Below are 14,470 nucleotides of genomic sequence, written 5' to 3'. Positions count from 1 at the left end.
CTTATAACGACCGCATCCTCGATACCTTTCTAATGATATATATATATATATATATATATATATATATATATATATATATATATATATATATATATATATATATATATATACATATATATATATATATATATATATATATATATATAATTTACAATTTATTTAATATGTAAATGTGCTATTAAAAATTATAATTCATACGCACTCTGTTTTTGACGTTCTTTATATCCACGCGTAGCTATTGACGAGATTTACAACTTTCGTTTAGACTCCGCCGAATAATTTTGAATTTATATTTTTGCTCATATTTTTATAAAAGTATATGATTTTGCCAAAAATCATAACACTCTCTTACAGACGCTGTTTTTGGCATTTTTTTTTCTGAAAATTCCTATTTGAGTATTACGATTTTCTTTTTATTCACATTAGCTAAAAGTTAACCATTTTCCTGGTAGCATTTTACGTCATACATTCGTTGTGTGCAACTAATTTTTTATCTTGTAAAAATCATATCTAATTCATACGAAGTTGGATTTCTATTAAATTTATATTTTTAGGATTGAAACTCGTGTAGTTTCTATATATATATATATATATATATATATATATATATATATATATATATATATATATATATATATATATATGTTTTGACGCACTTATTTTTATGATATACGGACGATTCGATTGATTTTTCTATTTTATTATAGGGAAAATGACTTATTAAGGTAACTAACTATTTCAGTTGTTCATATATGGGCAACGTTCTTTTTTTTGTCCATGTTAAGGTAACTAACTTGTTTTGTTTGTTTACATTTAGGTAATATGACCGGCTATCACCTGTTTTTGCTTATGTGGCATCCACCTGACATTTGACTTGAATACGTTGCACCTACATGGCATGGTGCATATATGAGAAAATGACTTATTATGGTAACTAACTATTTTAGTTATCCATATATAGGTAATGTTCGTTTTTTTTTTGTACACATTAAGGTAACTAACTTGTTTTGTTTGTTCACATTTAGGTAATATGATCGGCTATCACTTGTTTTTGCTTATGTGGCATCCACATGGCATATGACTTGAATACGTTGCATCTACGTGGCATTGTGCATATATTGTGTTCATTCGATTACACTATAACTGTGTCGTACGATTACACCCCTAATTCTAAACCCTAGATCGATTGACGATGGCTTCTTCTTCCTCATCTTATGCTTTAAAATGACAAGATGAATTTCAAGCTGATCATCCATGTGATTGCGGTTTACCATCTCGTGTGAAGATTTCAAGAACTTCTGCAACATATTCAACCATATTGATTTACCATCGAGTTTTGACAAACTCTAAATTTTCTTCCAGCGTGGTCAGGAGTTCTTGAAAATTTAACACGAGATGGTAAGCCGCAATCACATGCATGATCAACTTGAAATTCATCTTGTCGTTTTGAAGAATAAGATAAGGAAAAAGAAAATAAAAACAAGTCATATGTCAGGTAGATGCCACATATTAAAGTCATATGCCAGGTGGATGCTACATAAGCAAAACCAGGTGATAGTCGGTCATATTACCTAAATGTGAACAAACAGAACAAGTTAGTTACCTTAATATGTACAAAAAAAAAAGAACATTACCTATATATGGACAACTGAAATAGTTAGTTACCTTAATAAGTCATGTTCTCATATATGCACAATGCCACGTAGGTGCAACGTATTCAAGTCATATGCCAGTTAGATGCCACATAAGCAAAAACAAGTGATAGTCAGTCATATTACCTAAATGTGAACAAACAAAACAAGTTAGTTACCTTAATGTGTACAAAAAAAAAAAACATTACCTATATATGGACAACTGAAATAGTTAGTTACCTTAATAAGTCATTTTCCCTTTTATTATACTATAATAATCATGAAACATATAATACTAACATAATTATTATTTATTAAATAAAATAGGTTACAATTGTTGACATAACCCTTCTTTATTAAATCAAATACGTATATAAAATATTATAAATAGATAAAATATTTAGTATTTTCTTAACTATATTTAGGAAAATATATGTATATATAGTTAAATATAAATTTATATTAAAAAAAAGCAATGCTTAATGGTAGTTGTTGAAATGCCATATAAAAACCTTTATTAAGAAATAAATAGTTAGAATATTTATTTTCAAAATTAATAGAATTAACGTATCTACACTATAAATTTTAAAAAATAAAATAAAATAAAATAAATTAAATAAAGCGTAGTCCATGGGAAAGGGGTGTTGATTTATAACCATTGTGAGACAGGGGAGGTTTGTGGCCACTCATGGAAAATTTTGCTTTGGAATCCTATTAAAAATAGTTGACCTGTTAAAGAGCTACAACCTCGGCCACCGCTATAAAAAAAAAAAAAAAAAAAAAAAGCAAAGAGAAAATTAAAAAATCTTAAAAAAATAACATCTGAAATGATCATTTTCAAAAGTATAATAATTAAATTCATCTTTCGCAGTACCGTGGACCGTAGACTTTATGTGAATACCGATTAATTTATTATAAGACCATCGACGCCTGAATTCATGCTCGCCCTCAATGGCTTCGGCTTTTCCTTTCCAAGTGCTTGCTTTTGTGTTACTAACCCATACACCATTGATATCTCCCTCTCCAATTCCTCCATCACCACCACTGATATTAAACCCTGGTTCATCTCTCTCAGTCGAGAACAAAAATGACATTTTGATCTCACCTAACGGCCTTTATACAGCCGGATTTTACAGTGTTGGAGAGAATGCTTATTGTTTTTCAGTATGGTTTACTAAACCACTCGCAGATGGAAGTCATACCATTGTTTGGATGGCTAATCGAGATGTACCAGTTAATGGAAAACGCTCAAAGCTTTCCCTCCTAAAAACTGGAAATCTAGTTCTAATCGATGCAGATCAACCGTTGCCAATATGGACCACAACTATAAGAGATTCAACAGAATCAGCTCAGTTGAAAATGAATAATTCAGGAAATCTTTATCTTCAAAATCACGATAATCAAATTATTTGGCAAAGCTTTGGCTCTCCAACAGATACCCTTCTTCCCGATCAACAGCTTACGAAAGATACACCACTTGTTTCTTCAAGAAGTTTAACGAATTACTCTTCGGGGTTCTACAAGCTCTTTTTCGACAACGATAATGTCATTAGACTTGTGTATAATGGACCTAAAGTTGCAGGCGTTTATTGGCCATCTCCTGAGCTACGTGCATGGGAATCTGGAAGGTCTACTTATGGTAGCCGAAGGATTGCGACCCTTGATTTCTATGGTCGTTTTATCTCAAGTGATAGTCTTTTCTTCAATACATCGGATGCTGGAATTCAGCCATTGAGAAGGTTGACTATGGATGTTGATGGCAACTTCCGTGCCTATAGTCTGGATGAGATGAGAGGAGTTTGGCAAGTTACATGGCAAGCTATGTCTGAATCTTGCAGAATTCATGGAAGTTGTGGAGAAAATAGTACATGTTCTAACAATCCTACACATGGTAGGAAGTGTTCCTGTTTACCAAATCACAAAATGATCAATCACACAGATTGGTCATATGGTTGTGAACCAGAATTCGAGCCGACATTATGTGGTAATGGCGAAGATAAGTTCCTAGAACTTCCTCACACCGATTTTTATGGCTATGATGCGAAATATATACCGAATATAACACTAGATGGGTGTAAGCAACAGTGCTTAAACATCTGCAATTGCAAAGGGTTCCAGTTCAAGTACGATAGCGCAAAAGGGATTTTTCTTTGTTACGCAAAGTTTAAGCTGGTGAATGGATTCTCTTCGGTGAATTTTAATGGTTCCATGTATCTAAAGCTACCAAAAACTCTACCCTTATCTTCAATTAACAACAACGTTGTTCAGCGATTCACCTTAAACTGCAGTGAGATACCAACAATCCAACTTCCTAGAGCTTATGATAAGAACACAAATGAAGATTCCATCAAGTCCCTGAGGATATTTACTTATGTATTCGGTGCACTGGAGATCATATGCATTATGTACTTCTTTTATAAAACCCGAAATCCATACAACAAATCACAAGGTTACCTCCAAGCTGCTACAGGGTTTAAGAGATTCAGCTATCAAGAATTGAAGAAAGCCACTAAAAATTTCAGCAACGAGATAGGGAAAGGAGGTGGCGGAATTGTGTACAAAGGAGTATTGTCAGACGATCGAGTCGCAGCAATCAAACGTCTTAAACAAATTAGCAACAACCAAGCTGAAGCCGAACTTCTAGCAGAGATAACTACCCTTGGGAAGCTAAACCACATGAATTTGATCGAGATGTGGGGATATTGTGCTGAGAAAAATCACCGATTGTTGGTTTATGAGTACATGGAGAATGGATCATTGGCTCAAAATTTACATTCCAAGAAACTAGATTGGAGTAAGAGGTTTGACATTGCAATAGGCTCTGCAAAAGGCTTAGCTTATCTACATGAAGAATGCTTGGAGTGGGTTTTACATTGCGATGTTAAGCCTCATAATATATTGCTCGATAGTGATTTCAAACCCAAAGTGGCGGATTTTGGATTGTCGAAGCTATTGGAAAGAGATGGAACGTGTAATAATTCAGAGTTTAAGAAAGCAAGAGGGACAAGAGGTTACATGGCTCCAGAATGGTTGTTTATCAATCGTCCAATAACCTCGAAAGTTGATGTGTATAGCTATGGTGTTGTGATGTTGGAGATGATAACAGGTTGTAGCCAAAGATGCGATCTAAGTGGGCAATCTGAGAGAAAGCTTGCGAACTGGGTGAAGGAAAAGATAGTAGCAGCTGGTGGAAAGAATGACTGGATTGTAGAAGTTGTGGATCCTAATGTCAATGGCGAATATAACATGCGTAGAATGGAAATTTTGATTATGCTAGCGTTACAGTGTTCAGAGGAAGATGAAGATGCAAGACCAACTATGAGCCAGGTTGTGGATTCGCTGCTACATGTTAAAGAAGATGATTAAAAGAAGTTGGAGCTGTGTGTTATTAATTTGTATGTGATATAAAATTACTTTCTCATTCAAGGATCTATGTCGACTAGTACGTATGTAAGTGCACATTATACAGAAAAATGGTTGTAAATTAAAAATGTTCAGATACGAGAAGGTTTTCTACTTTTAATCATATTACAACTGGATTAATCTCAAAATCTTAGATATATCGTATTATAAAGCTGACTACTATGTTACTACTTGTTAATCTTCAATAATTGTTGTGCGCACCCAATATAATTAGCTGTCGCAAATTGTATGTCCTAATTTGCTTAGCACGAATAAGATCGATGAGAATCTAATTGGTCATGGCCATGGGACAGGATGTATCGTAGTTTAATATAATTAAACATCTTGTGCAAAATTTCAACCAGTATTTTAAGGCATCAGAACTAATAATTCATAATAAAACAAAATGTAGGTCAGCATTAATTGTTGATGGCAATAAGTATGATGGTAACCTCCATTAAGTAAATCAAATGAGCCACAAATCATTGAGGAACCAAGCCGCCATTGACCAGAAAAAATCGTAAAGTTGACATTATATATTCAACTACGACTTGATACGAATAAATAATTAACTATTTTTTGGTAACCAAAATTTATGAAGTAACATATTCATATTAGAAGATGCGTATCAAACATCTACCGTCTTATGTAGTTTGAAATTTAAATAAATTTATTTTATAAACTAAAAATAAATCTGAATAATGAAATTTTAATAATTCTAATCTCAACCCATTGAAAAAAAATACTAAAAAGAACATGTAAAAAAATAAAAATACGGAACTTCTATGAAAAAGCTAAAAAATTATAAAAGAAACTATTAGTTTTTTTTTTTTTAAAAAAAAACTAAAAAAAGAAAATAATAAAATATTACAAACAATTTCTACAAAATTCATAAACGAATCACATGTGTTTAAAAAAGATGCAACCGAATATGAATATATTATTAAACGACACGGTAAAAAAACTAAAAAAAATATCAAATTATAAAAAATTATGGAGACTATAAAAAGAAATTGTATCAAAATAGTAAATCAAAGTTCAAAAAACAAATCAAGTTGTACCAAATTTCTAAAAAAAAAATCAATTAGAAAAATTAAAAATTGAATAGATTTGAAGAGATATGACAAATGTTGCGTCACGCAGAAAATACTGAGTGGTTTTGTAGCTCAAAGTTTTCCATAAGACAATGTAGTGACAGGACAAGTGTAGTGCATATGTTGAGTCGTAAAGAAAAAATTGATCTGAAAAAGTTTTTTTTACCAAAATCAAACAACCTCCAAGCAAGTTTATAGATTCATTGCTTATCCATCATATTTTTTCTAATACGTGTTCGGAGTTGTAGATTAAAAACAAGTTATGTATTTTTTTTATAAAAAGCTTATTAATGTTGTAGGAAATCAGAATTAATTTTTTTTTTTTGATTAACTTATGGGTATTAAAACTAAATAATTGAGAAGTTATTTTAAGAGTTATATATATATATATATATATATATATATATATATATATATATATATATATATATATATGTGTGTGTGTGTGTGTGTGTGTGTGTGTGTGTGTGTGTGTGTGTGTGTGTGTGTGTGACATCCTCATTTTTACGGCCAGAAAAATCAATTTGTTTATGCTTTGTTTTTTAAAATCAGAGTAATCTTTTAAAAAAACAGTTGCGAAATTTGTTCTCAAAACAAGATATGATAAAAACTTATCAAAACATTTCTCAAAGAGAATGTATTTTCATTAAATAATAAAACCTCGGGATGTCATGTTCCGATACAGACACATAAGCATAAACACAACATACATTCATTTATTCTAGTGATTTACATCTCCTTTAATCTCTCAGTATAAAGCAGCTTCATATCAATACCTGTGATACAATTAAACTGAGTGGGTCAGGATTGGGAGTCTGGTGAGCATATAGGGTTTTCAACCCATAATAATATAATTATTATATTTAATCATCAAATAATCAACCCAATTACTCATCCCCGTAATCTTCTTTATTTCTTAAGGTTTTACCCTAAGAATCACCTATCCTTTATTCATTCATTCCTAAAATTTGACTTTAAGGAATAGACACAAATTCCATTGTTATTTAAGGCGCATCTACCAACTTTATCTTTTAAGCGCCTCTGCCAGGATTACGACATTCACTATTAGGCGCATCTGGCGACCTTATCCTATAAGCGCATTTGTCAGGATTATCCTATAAGCGCATCTGCTACTATTATGACATTCTCTATTTGGTGCGTCTACCAATATTATTCTTAAGCGCATATGCTAGTATTATGACATCTCTATTTGGTGCATTTACCAATATTATTCTTAAGCACATCTCCTAGTACTATGATATCTCTATTTGGCGCATCTTTCATACCTTCTCATTTTATCACATACCAACTATCTCATCTACCCATGTTCTACCCAACATATTCGCAAATATAAAATACGTATACATTTTAACTCATTTAAAAACTATATAAAGCGCCCATTCCACACTCATCTCAAATAAGCAAACAATGTATAAACGCATAATACGTATTTCTTAGCAAATACTTACCATCTATACGTTAGAAGAAAGTAACCACACACTCACACATATAAACAACTGTATATTATACACATACCACATATTTCATAGCAAATACTTAATATTTATGTGTTAGAAGAAAGTGACCACACACTCACACATATAAACAACTATATATATACACATAGCACGTATTTTATAAAATACTTCATATCTATGTGTAAGACGAAAGTGACTATACACTCACCTGATCAGAGGATGATCGGACATCACTACGGCTTGTAGAAGTAGTATTCTTTGGTGAAACCGGGATCACTTCACACACCGGGTTTCTTGCAAGCAGAGCTTCGACATCGAAACTCTTTTCTTCTCGGGATCTTCGGGCTTCGGGACTTGCTTCGGGTCTCGGGGTTGATACCGGGGCTTCGAGGGTACGTCTTTGCACGTAAATCGATGTAATATGGGAGAGAGATGAGAGAATGAGCAACCAAACTCGGCTGGCCCTTCAAATCTATTTATAGGGCAAAACTGGCCCTTGCCACGTCGTGGAACCTTTTGCCACATCGTCGGCTTGATCGTTACTGCATGCGTCATCTCAAGTTGCATCTCGGCAGTAAAACTTGTCACGTTGTGGCACTGCTTGCCACGTCGTGGTCTCTGACAGTTTTGGGGTTTCGCGCCCGGAATTTCAGAAATTCATAACTTTCGCATACGAACTTCGTTTTCGATGTTCTTTATATCGACGCGAAGGTGAGATTATTCTCTACAACTCTCGTTTAGACTCCATTGGCTAATTTTGACTTTATTTTTAATATATTATAATTATATTAGTTATATATTATTTTTAGTAGGCAGGGACAAGAAAACTCTGTTATAAACTCATAACTCCTTCATCTGAACTCCGTTTTCGTCTGTCTTTTTATCGTTGGACTACTATCGAAGAAATCTTCGACTCTTGTTTAGATCACTAAGGATAGATATCTATCTACCTTAAATTCACTATTTATGTCGCGCTGGGTCGCACAGGGTCATGTCGGTTCTGTCGCGAAACTTCGACAGGCCATAACTTCTTCGTTATAACTCGGATTTTGGCGTTCTTTATATGCACGGAAACCTTGTAACATATACTACAACTTGGTTAAGATTAATCCTTCTAAGTAATATTCCATCAAAAAGTCATTTTTGATGCTTATCGTCTCTAAATTGACTAGCCCGGATCTATGGGCGTTACAATTATCTCCCCCTTAGGATGATTACGTTCCGGAATCATCAACGAAATAGGACTTGCATAATGATTCCACACATTATTTCTTCATCCTAGGTAATAACCGTAACTTCTATGTTTCCTTGAAAGAGTATTTAACTCTATGGCTTTCTTGACTGCAGAAGATGCCAAATCTTGCATCTGCTTATCGTAATATGTTGTACTTTCAATCGTAACCTTCAAGTTACCAAATAAGTCCTTATTGTGGACTCCTTCTTCTTCTCAAGATAATTACTTTCATTTATCTATTGTAACAAACCGATGGGTCGTTCTCTATTGACCTCTCATCGCACGATGCGATGCTTAGACTCGGTCTTTAATAAAGGTAAATCCCAGATTGGAATATACCTTTCTTCATATTCTAATGTGATATAGTCACATTTCAACATGTAGCATTTCTACCTGCAAACTTCTTTTAACAACGAACGCGACACTATCAATCGTATCAACTTCAACCTTCTTAATTAAGTCGGATGTTACATCTAACTTGGTCCTCTAGACCACGTAACATACTCCTCGTAGTCGAACTCAAATTTAAATATGACCACTAGGTTCGGAACAAGAACCATCTTACTAGTCATTACTGAAACAATGGTAATGACATACCAGAATAAAATGGAATCAATCACTAGCTTCTTGGTAACCTTATGACCTTCCCCGATCCAAGTGCGAGTCCTGTGCTTTCGGTAGTATATGCATCTACTAGCTTTCACACCTACTTATACTCGTCTCAAGTATTGTCCCGCAGTCGACCAAGTCACCATACAAGAAAATCACAAAACGATTTAACACATACAAATGTGTCCAAATAATCATAAACAATTTCCCTAGACTCTACTAGGAGTTCCTCATTGCTCAATCTTCAATCATCAACTCTACTTCAACTCGATTGGTGATGGAAATTCCAGACGATGGGACAACTTCAAGAATTACACCAGCCGTTCCATCATCTTGCTAATCAAAGGTGTACTTCAGACGTACCATACTCCTCTGAACGTTCCGTTATTTTATCAGACATAAAGTAAAGGCATGACACCACTCTTACGATATCTTCCAATAGGTGTCATTCACTATCATAAGCCCTCTTTATATCCTTCATTTACTCAATTCTCTACAAATCTTCACCATAACCTTTTGTACAGCCAAGCAGACATTTGGTGTACCAAGCGAGAATTTTTTTAAGATAAGAAAGTTTTTAATTACGATAAACGTATAAATCTCCTTATCACCCTGAAACATTTACATGTTAGTTCTAATTTCGTAGTCGTACGCTTATAATCCTAAACTGTCACACCCCCGAACCAGACGGCGGAAACGTCCGGGGGCTGTCGTGACTCAATTGAATACCATCACAATGAATATACATGAAACATAACATTATACATCACCAACATTTGGAATGATACAACTGGTAGCGTTTACATCCATTACATTGTTCCAAAACATTACATTCTCAAAAATAACTGTTCGATACTAAATTAAACCACAGCAAGACGTCATATAGTACAATTCATCCTTCACTTTATCTGTTACCTGAGAATACAAGTATTTTGAAAAATGTCAACATATGAAATGTTGGTGAGTTCATAAGTAATGTTTGAAATCCAATGTTTGTAATATGTTGAAAAACCACCAGAAAATCCGATATTTTCTGAAAATAGTATAGTCAAAAAGGTGTGAAGATCCATAGGTATGCTTGTTTGTTTCTATACTTGTAAAAATTGTTCATTTAAAATTGTGTGCATTCCGAATCCGTATGTATTGAAATACCCTAGGAAAACCCGATGTTTTCCTAATTCTTTGAATTACATGAATGTACATTGAAACAATTGCAACGCGTGAAATTATCAGTACCAGGCGACGTTGGATTATTTTTGAGCATGATTATTTGCTACAAACACACGTTACACAAATGACTAGTCTATAGCAATACTAACGATCCCGTAGGCGTCGTCCATACTAATCACGTTATCCAACCGCCCTGACTACATGTAGTCCCACACCCGAAGAGAACGAGGACACGAAGGCCTCGATGACTCCATTAGCCGGTTGGGGATAAAAAGGTACGAGGGGTCCCAGACCCGCCTCGCATGAAAAGGTAGACTCTACTAGCAATACCAAAGGACCCTTGGGGACCAGTAGTATACAAGCCATTGAAAGTCCTTTTACGTTATGTCGGATCGGTAAAACCCAACACTTCGTAAGATAGAGGTCTTCGGGCCTTAAGATCAGGTCATTGGGCTAGCTAGGCTCAACAAACAAGATTTTACACTTTTGGGGCCCAAAGATGGTGCGTAGACGTCTGTCCACACTCGCATGTATATTGAATTCCCAAACATTATTAGTTATGAATCGTAATGTCGTAGTGTCATAGTGTCATCGTGTTAGTAGTTTCGGATTTTTATTGGTTCGAGACCAAACCAATTCGTTTAACAACGACTTTTGGTGTTGTAATGTATTGTATTTCGTCGATAGTCGTGGTACCATCATTTGGTCAAATTGCATGTATTGAATTAGCCTTGAAAATTTTCTGTTTTCAGCCCCTCCTTGTTTGTAAAAATTTACTTTTTCAACCCTTTATTTAAATACTTTCCGGTTTGGTCCTTAAATCAATTTTCTTGACATTTTAATACCAAAAATTATTGAAATAAATATTTTCCAGCATATTTTTCCTAGAAAACAGCTTAAGTCCCTGAAATTTCAGTTTTCTCGGTTATAACCCTTCTTTTTCGCAAGTTTGACAATTTTGGCCCAAATTGTAAAATTTTGCAACTTTAGTCCCTTTTAAATTTAAAAAGCATTTTAAACCTTTGAAAAGGACTTGGATCACTTATAGTCCACTTTTTTACAGAAAAACACAGTTTTGGCCCTCCAAAACAGAAATTTTCGCATAATAGGCCTCATTGGGCCAAAAATGTCATTTTTAGCCCATTAAGCTTGAAATTTATGTTTTTAATCCTCTAAATGAGTATATTTCCAGAAATTGTTTTATTGAAACTGTTTTGACACAATTCATCCATCAGAATTCGTGATTTGTCAATTTGGGCCCTTAATTTTTGTATTTTTCACATTTTAGGTCCAAAAATTGTGTTTTTAGTCCAAAGAAATTATTACTAAACCACTTAGCTATTTTTCTAGAGACACTTAGTATGTAGAAATATAGTAGAGGCTAAAATCATTTAACATAAGGTAAATCTCGGTTTTGAGGAGTTTTATGGCTAAATCCAACATTATAACTCACAAAAGCACACATATAAGCATGGAAATCATACAAAGCATACAAAACACATATAGATCTACACTTTCACTTGTATTCCCCCCCCCCCCCCCCCCCCCAAAAAAAAAAAAAAAAACTCATAAAAACAGAAAATAGGGGGTATGAAGCTCACCTTGAGTTGTAGTTTCGGTTTTGAAGAGAGAAAAGAAGAAAATTTCGATCCTAGCAAGTCTCCTTGGTAGATCTCGAGTTTAGTAACTTCTTAGATGATGTGTTTGTGGGAAAAACCTCCTTGAAAAGCTCTTGATTCTCGAAACTTTTGAAGAAGGAGGAAGGAGATGTCCTTCAAGACTTAGAGAGAATGAAATGGATTTTTGTGAGTGTGTGTGTGTTGTGTTCGGCCGAGAGCAAGAAGAGAGAGGAGAGGAGGTGACCTTTGAAGTGCTATGCATGGAGATATGGGATGAGTTGCATGGATATCCAAAAGGCAATAATTAAGTGGCAAGACAAAGTCAACTCTCATCTTATCCTTGGGTTTGGGCCTTGGGCCGAGATTTTTGGAAGGAAAAAGGGAAAATTTGGGCTTTAATGCCCACAAGCCCATGTGTATATTAAGTTGGGTGAGTTTTAACCTAAAAAAATTAGAATATGATTCTTACACTTTGTTGGGCTAGTTTAGGTTAATCATGGTTCAAAATTTTGAATTTATTTCATTCTAGGCCCAATATAGCCCAAAATGTTGAAACAAATAGATGTGGGTCCAATTAGAGCCCATTTAAGAGTTCTAAACCCAAGATAGTCAAATTGGAAGTTTATTGGTCCATTAGGCCCAATAAGGAAGTTCTAGTCCAAAATGGACCTAAATAAGAACTTCTAGGGTTTCCAGTTGCTTGTTGACTATTTGTAATGCTTGTATGGTGTATTTGATTGAAATTTTGTTGTCGCAATCATAGGTGTTACACATGTTCTTAAGCTTTTGATTCACTTTAGCTTGAGTGTATAGTTTACAAGACACAAAATTTCCAGTTGTGACATCATCCCCCCGTTAGAGGGAATTTCGTCCCGAAATTCTGTTTGAAAGCTAGATTTGAGAATGCTAGAATAGGTGAGGGTACTTTCGCTTCATTTGATCTTCGCGTTCCCAAGTGAATTCTGGCCCACACTTTGCGTTCCACCATACCTTCACGATTAGGATGCGACTCTGTTTAGTACGCTTCACCTCCTTGTCCATGATTTCGATTGGGTCTTCGACGAACAGGAGATTCTCATTGATTTCGACGAACAGGAGATTCTCATTGATTTCGATTTCGTCTGATAGGCACTTCATTAGGTTAGAGACATGAAACACGGGGTGTACACCGTTTAGCTCTGCGGGTAGTTGTAGTCTGTATGCTACTGGACCAATTCGGGCGACGATTTCGAAAGGTCCAATATATCGTGGATTTAGTTTTCCCCGCTTCCCAAAACGAATGACTCTTTTCCAGGGCAAGACTTTTAACAGTACACGATCACCGACCTGAAATTCTAAGGGCTTTCGCCGTTTGTCAGCGTAGCTCTTTTGTCGGTCACGCGATGCTTGCAATCGAGCTCTGATTTGAACGATCTTTTCCGTGGTTTCACGGATGATCTCCGGTCCCATTAGTTCTTTGTCCAACGTATGTGTTTTTGCTAGCTGGGTGTCACCTACTTCAGCCCAACATAACGGTGATCTACATTTACGCTCGTACAGTGCTTCGAAAGGAGCCACCTTGATGCTCGAATGGTAACTATTGTTGTATGAGAACTCGATTAAGGGTAGGTGGGTATCCCAAGACTTTCCAAAGTCTATCACGCATGCACGGAGCATATCTTTGAGCGTTTGGATGGTTCGCTCACTTTGACCATCCGTTTTTGGATGATAAGCGGTGCTCATATCGAGGTTTGTTCCCATCGCCTTATGAAGTGATTGCCAAAATCGGGACGTGAACCTACTATCCCTATCCGAGATGATAGATGTTGGTATTCCGTGGAGTCTCACGATCTCTCGAATGTATAAACGCGTCAATCTCTACATCTTGTACGATTCTTTAATTGGCAGGAAATGAGCAGATTTCGTCAGTCGGTCAATTATTACCCATATGGTGTCTAATCCATCCGACGTTTTGGGTAGCTTGGTCACGAAATCCATAGAAATCCCTTCCCATTTCCATTCAGGGATTGCCGGTTGCTGTAACAATCCTGAGGGTTTTTGGTATTCCACCTTTACTTTGGCGCACGTAAGGCACTTACTGACGTAGGTTGCAATTTCCGCCTTCATGTTAGGTCACCAATAGTGTTGTTTAATATCCAAATACATCTTATCGGAACCGGGATGAATGGAGTATCACATCTTGTGGGATTCCTTCATGACAACATCTCTGAACCCTCCAAATTTAGGGACCCAA

The 14,470-nt window shown here is 35.1% G+C and overlaps 1 protein-coding gene across 1 annotated transcript; it reads left to right on the top strand.

The window, feature by feature from the left end:
• Nucleotides 1–2,519: 2,519 nt before the first annotated feature.
• On the top strand, nucleotides 2,520–5,176 carry LOC145043364 (putative receptor protein kinase ZmPK1). Its single transcript, XM_078992001.1, has one exon. The coding sequence runs from the start codon at nucleotides 2,583–2,585 to the stop codon at nucleotides 4,995–4,997; it is 2,415 nt and encodes an 804-aa protein (XP_078848127.1). The 5' UTR covers nucleotides 2,520–2,582; the 3' UTR covers nucleotides 4,998–5,176.
• Nucleotides 5,177–14,470: the final 9,294 nt, after the last annotated feature.

Source organism: Lactuca saligna, chromosome 4, assembly GCF_052625555.1.
Source record: "Lactuca saligna cultivar CGN05327 chromosome 4, ASM5262555v1, whole genome shotgun sequence".
Lineage (NCBI taxonomy): Eukaryota > Viridiplantae > Streptophyta > Magnoliopsida > Asterales > Asteraceae > Lactuca > Lactuca saligna.
The sequence above is the reverse complement of the archived record's forward strand: the minus strand, read 5'-3'. Positions and strand labels throughout refer to the sequence as shown.

Excerpts from the sequence above, each read along its gene's own strand:
- LOC145043364 (XM_078992001.1), top strand. The coding sequence starts at position 2,583 with ATGGCTTCGGCTTTTCCTTTCCAAGTGCTTGCTTTTGTGTTACTAACC.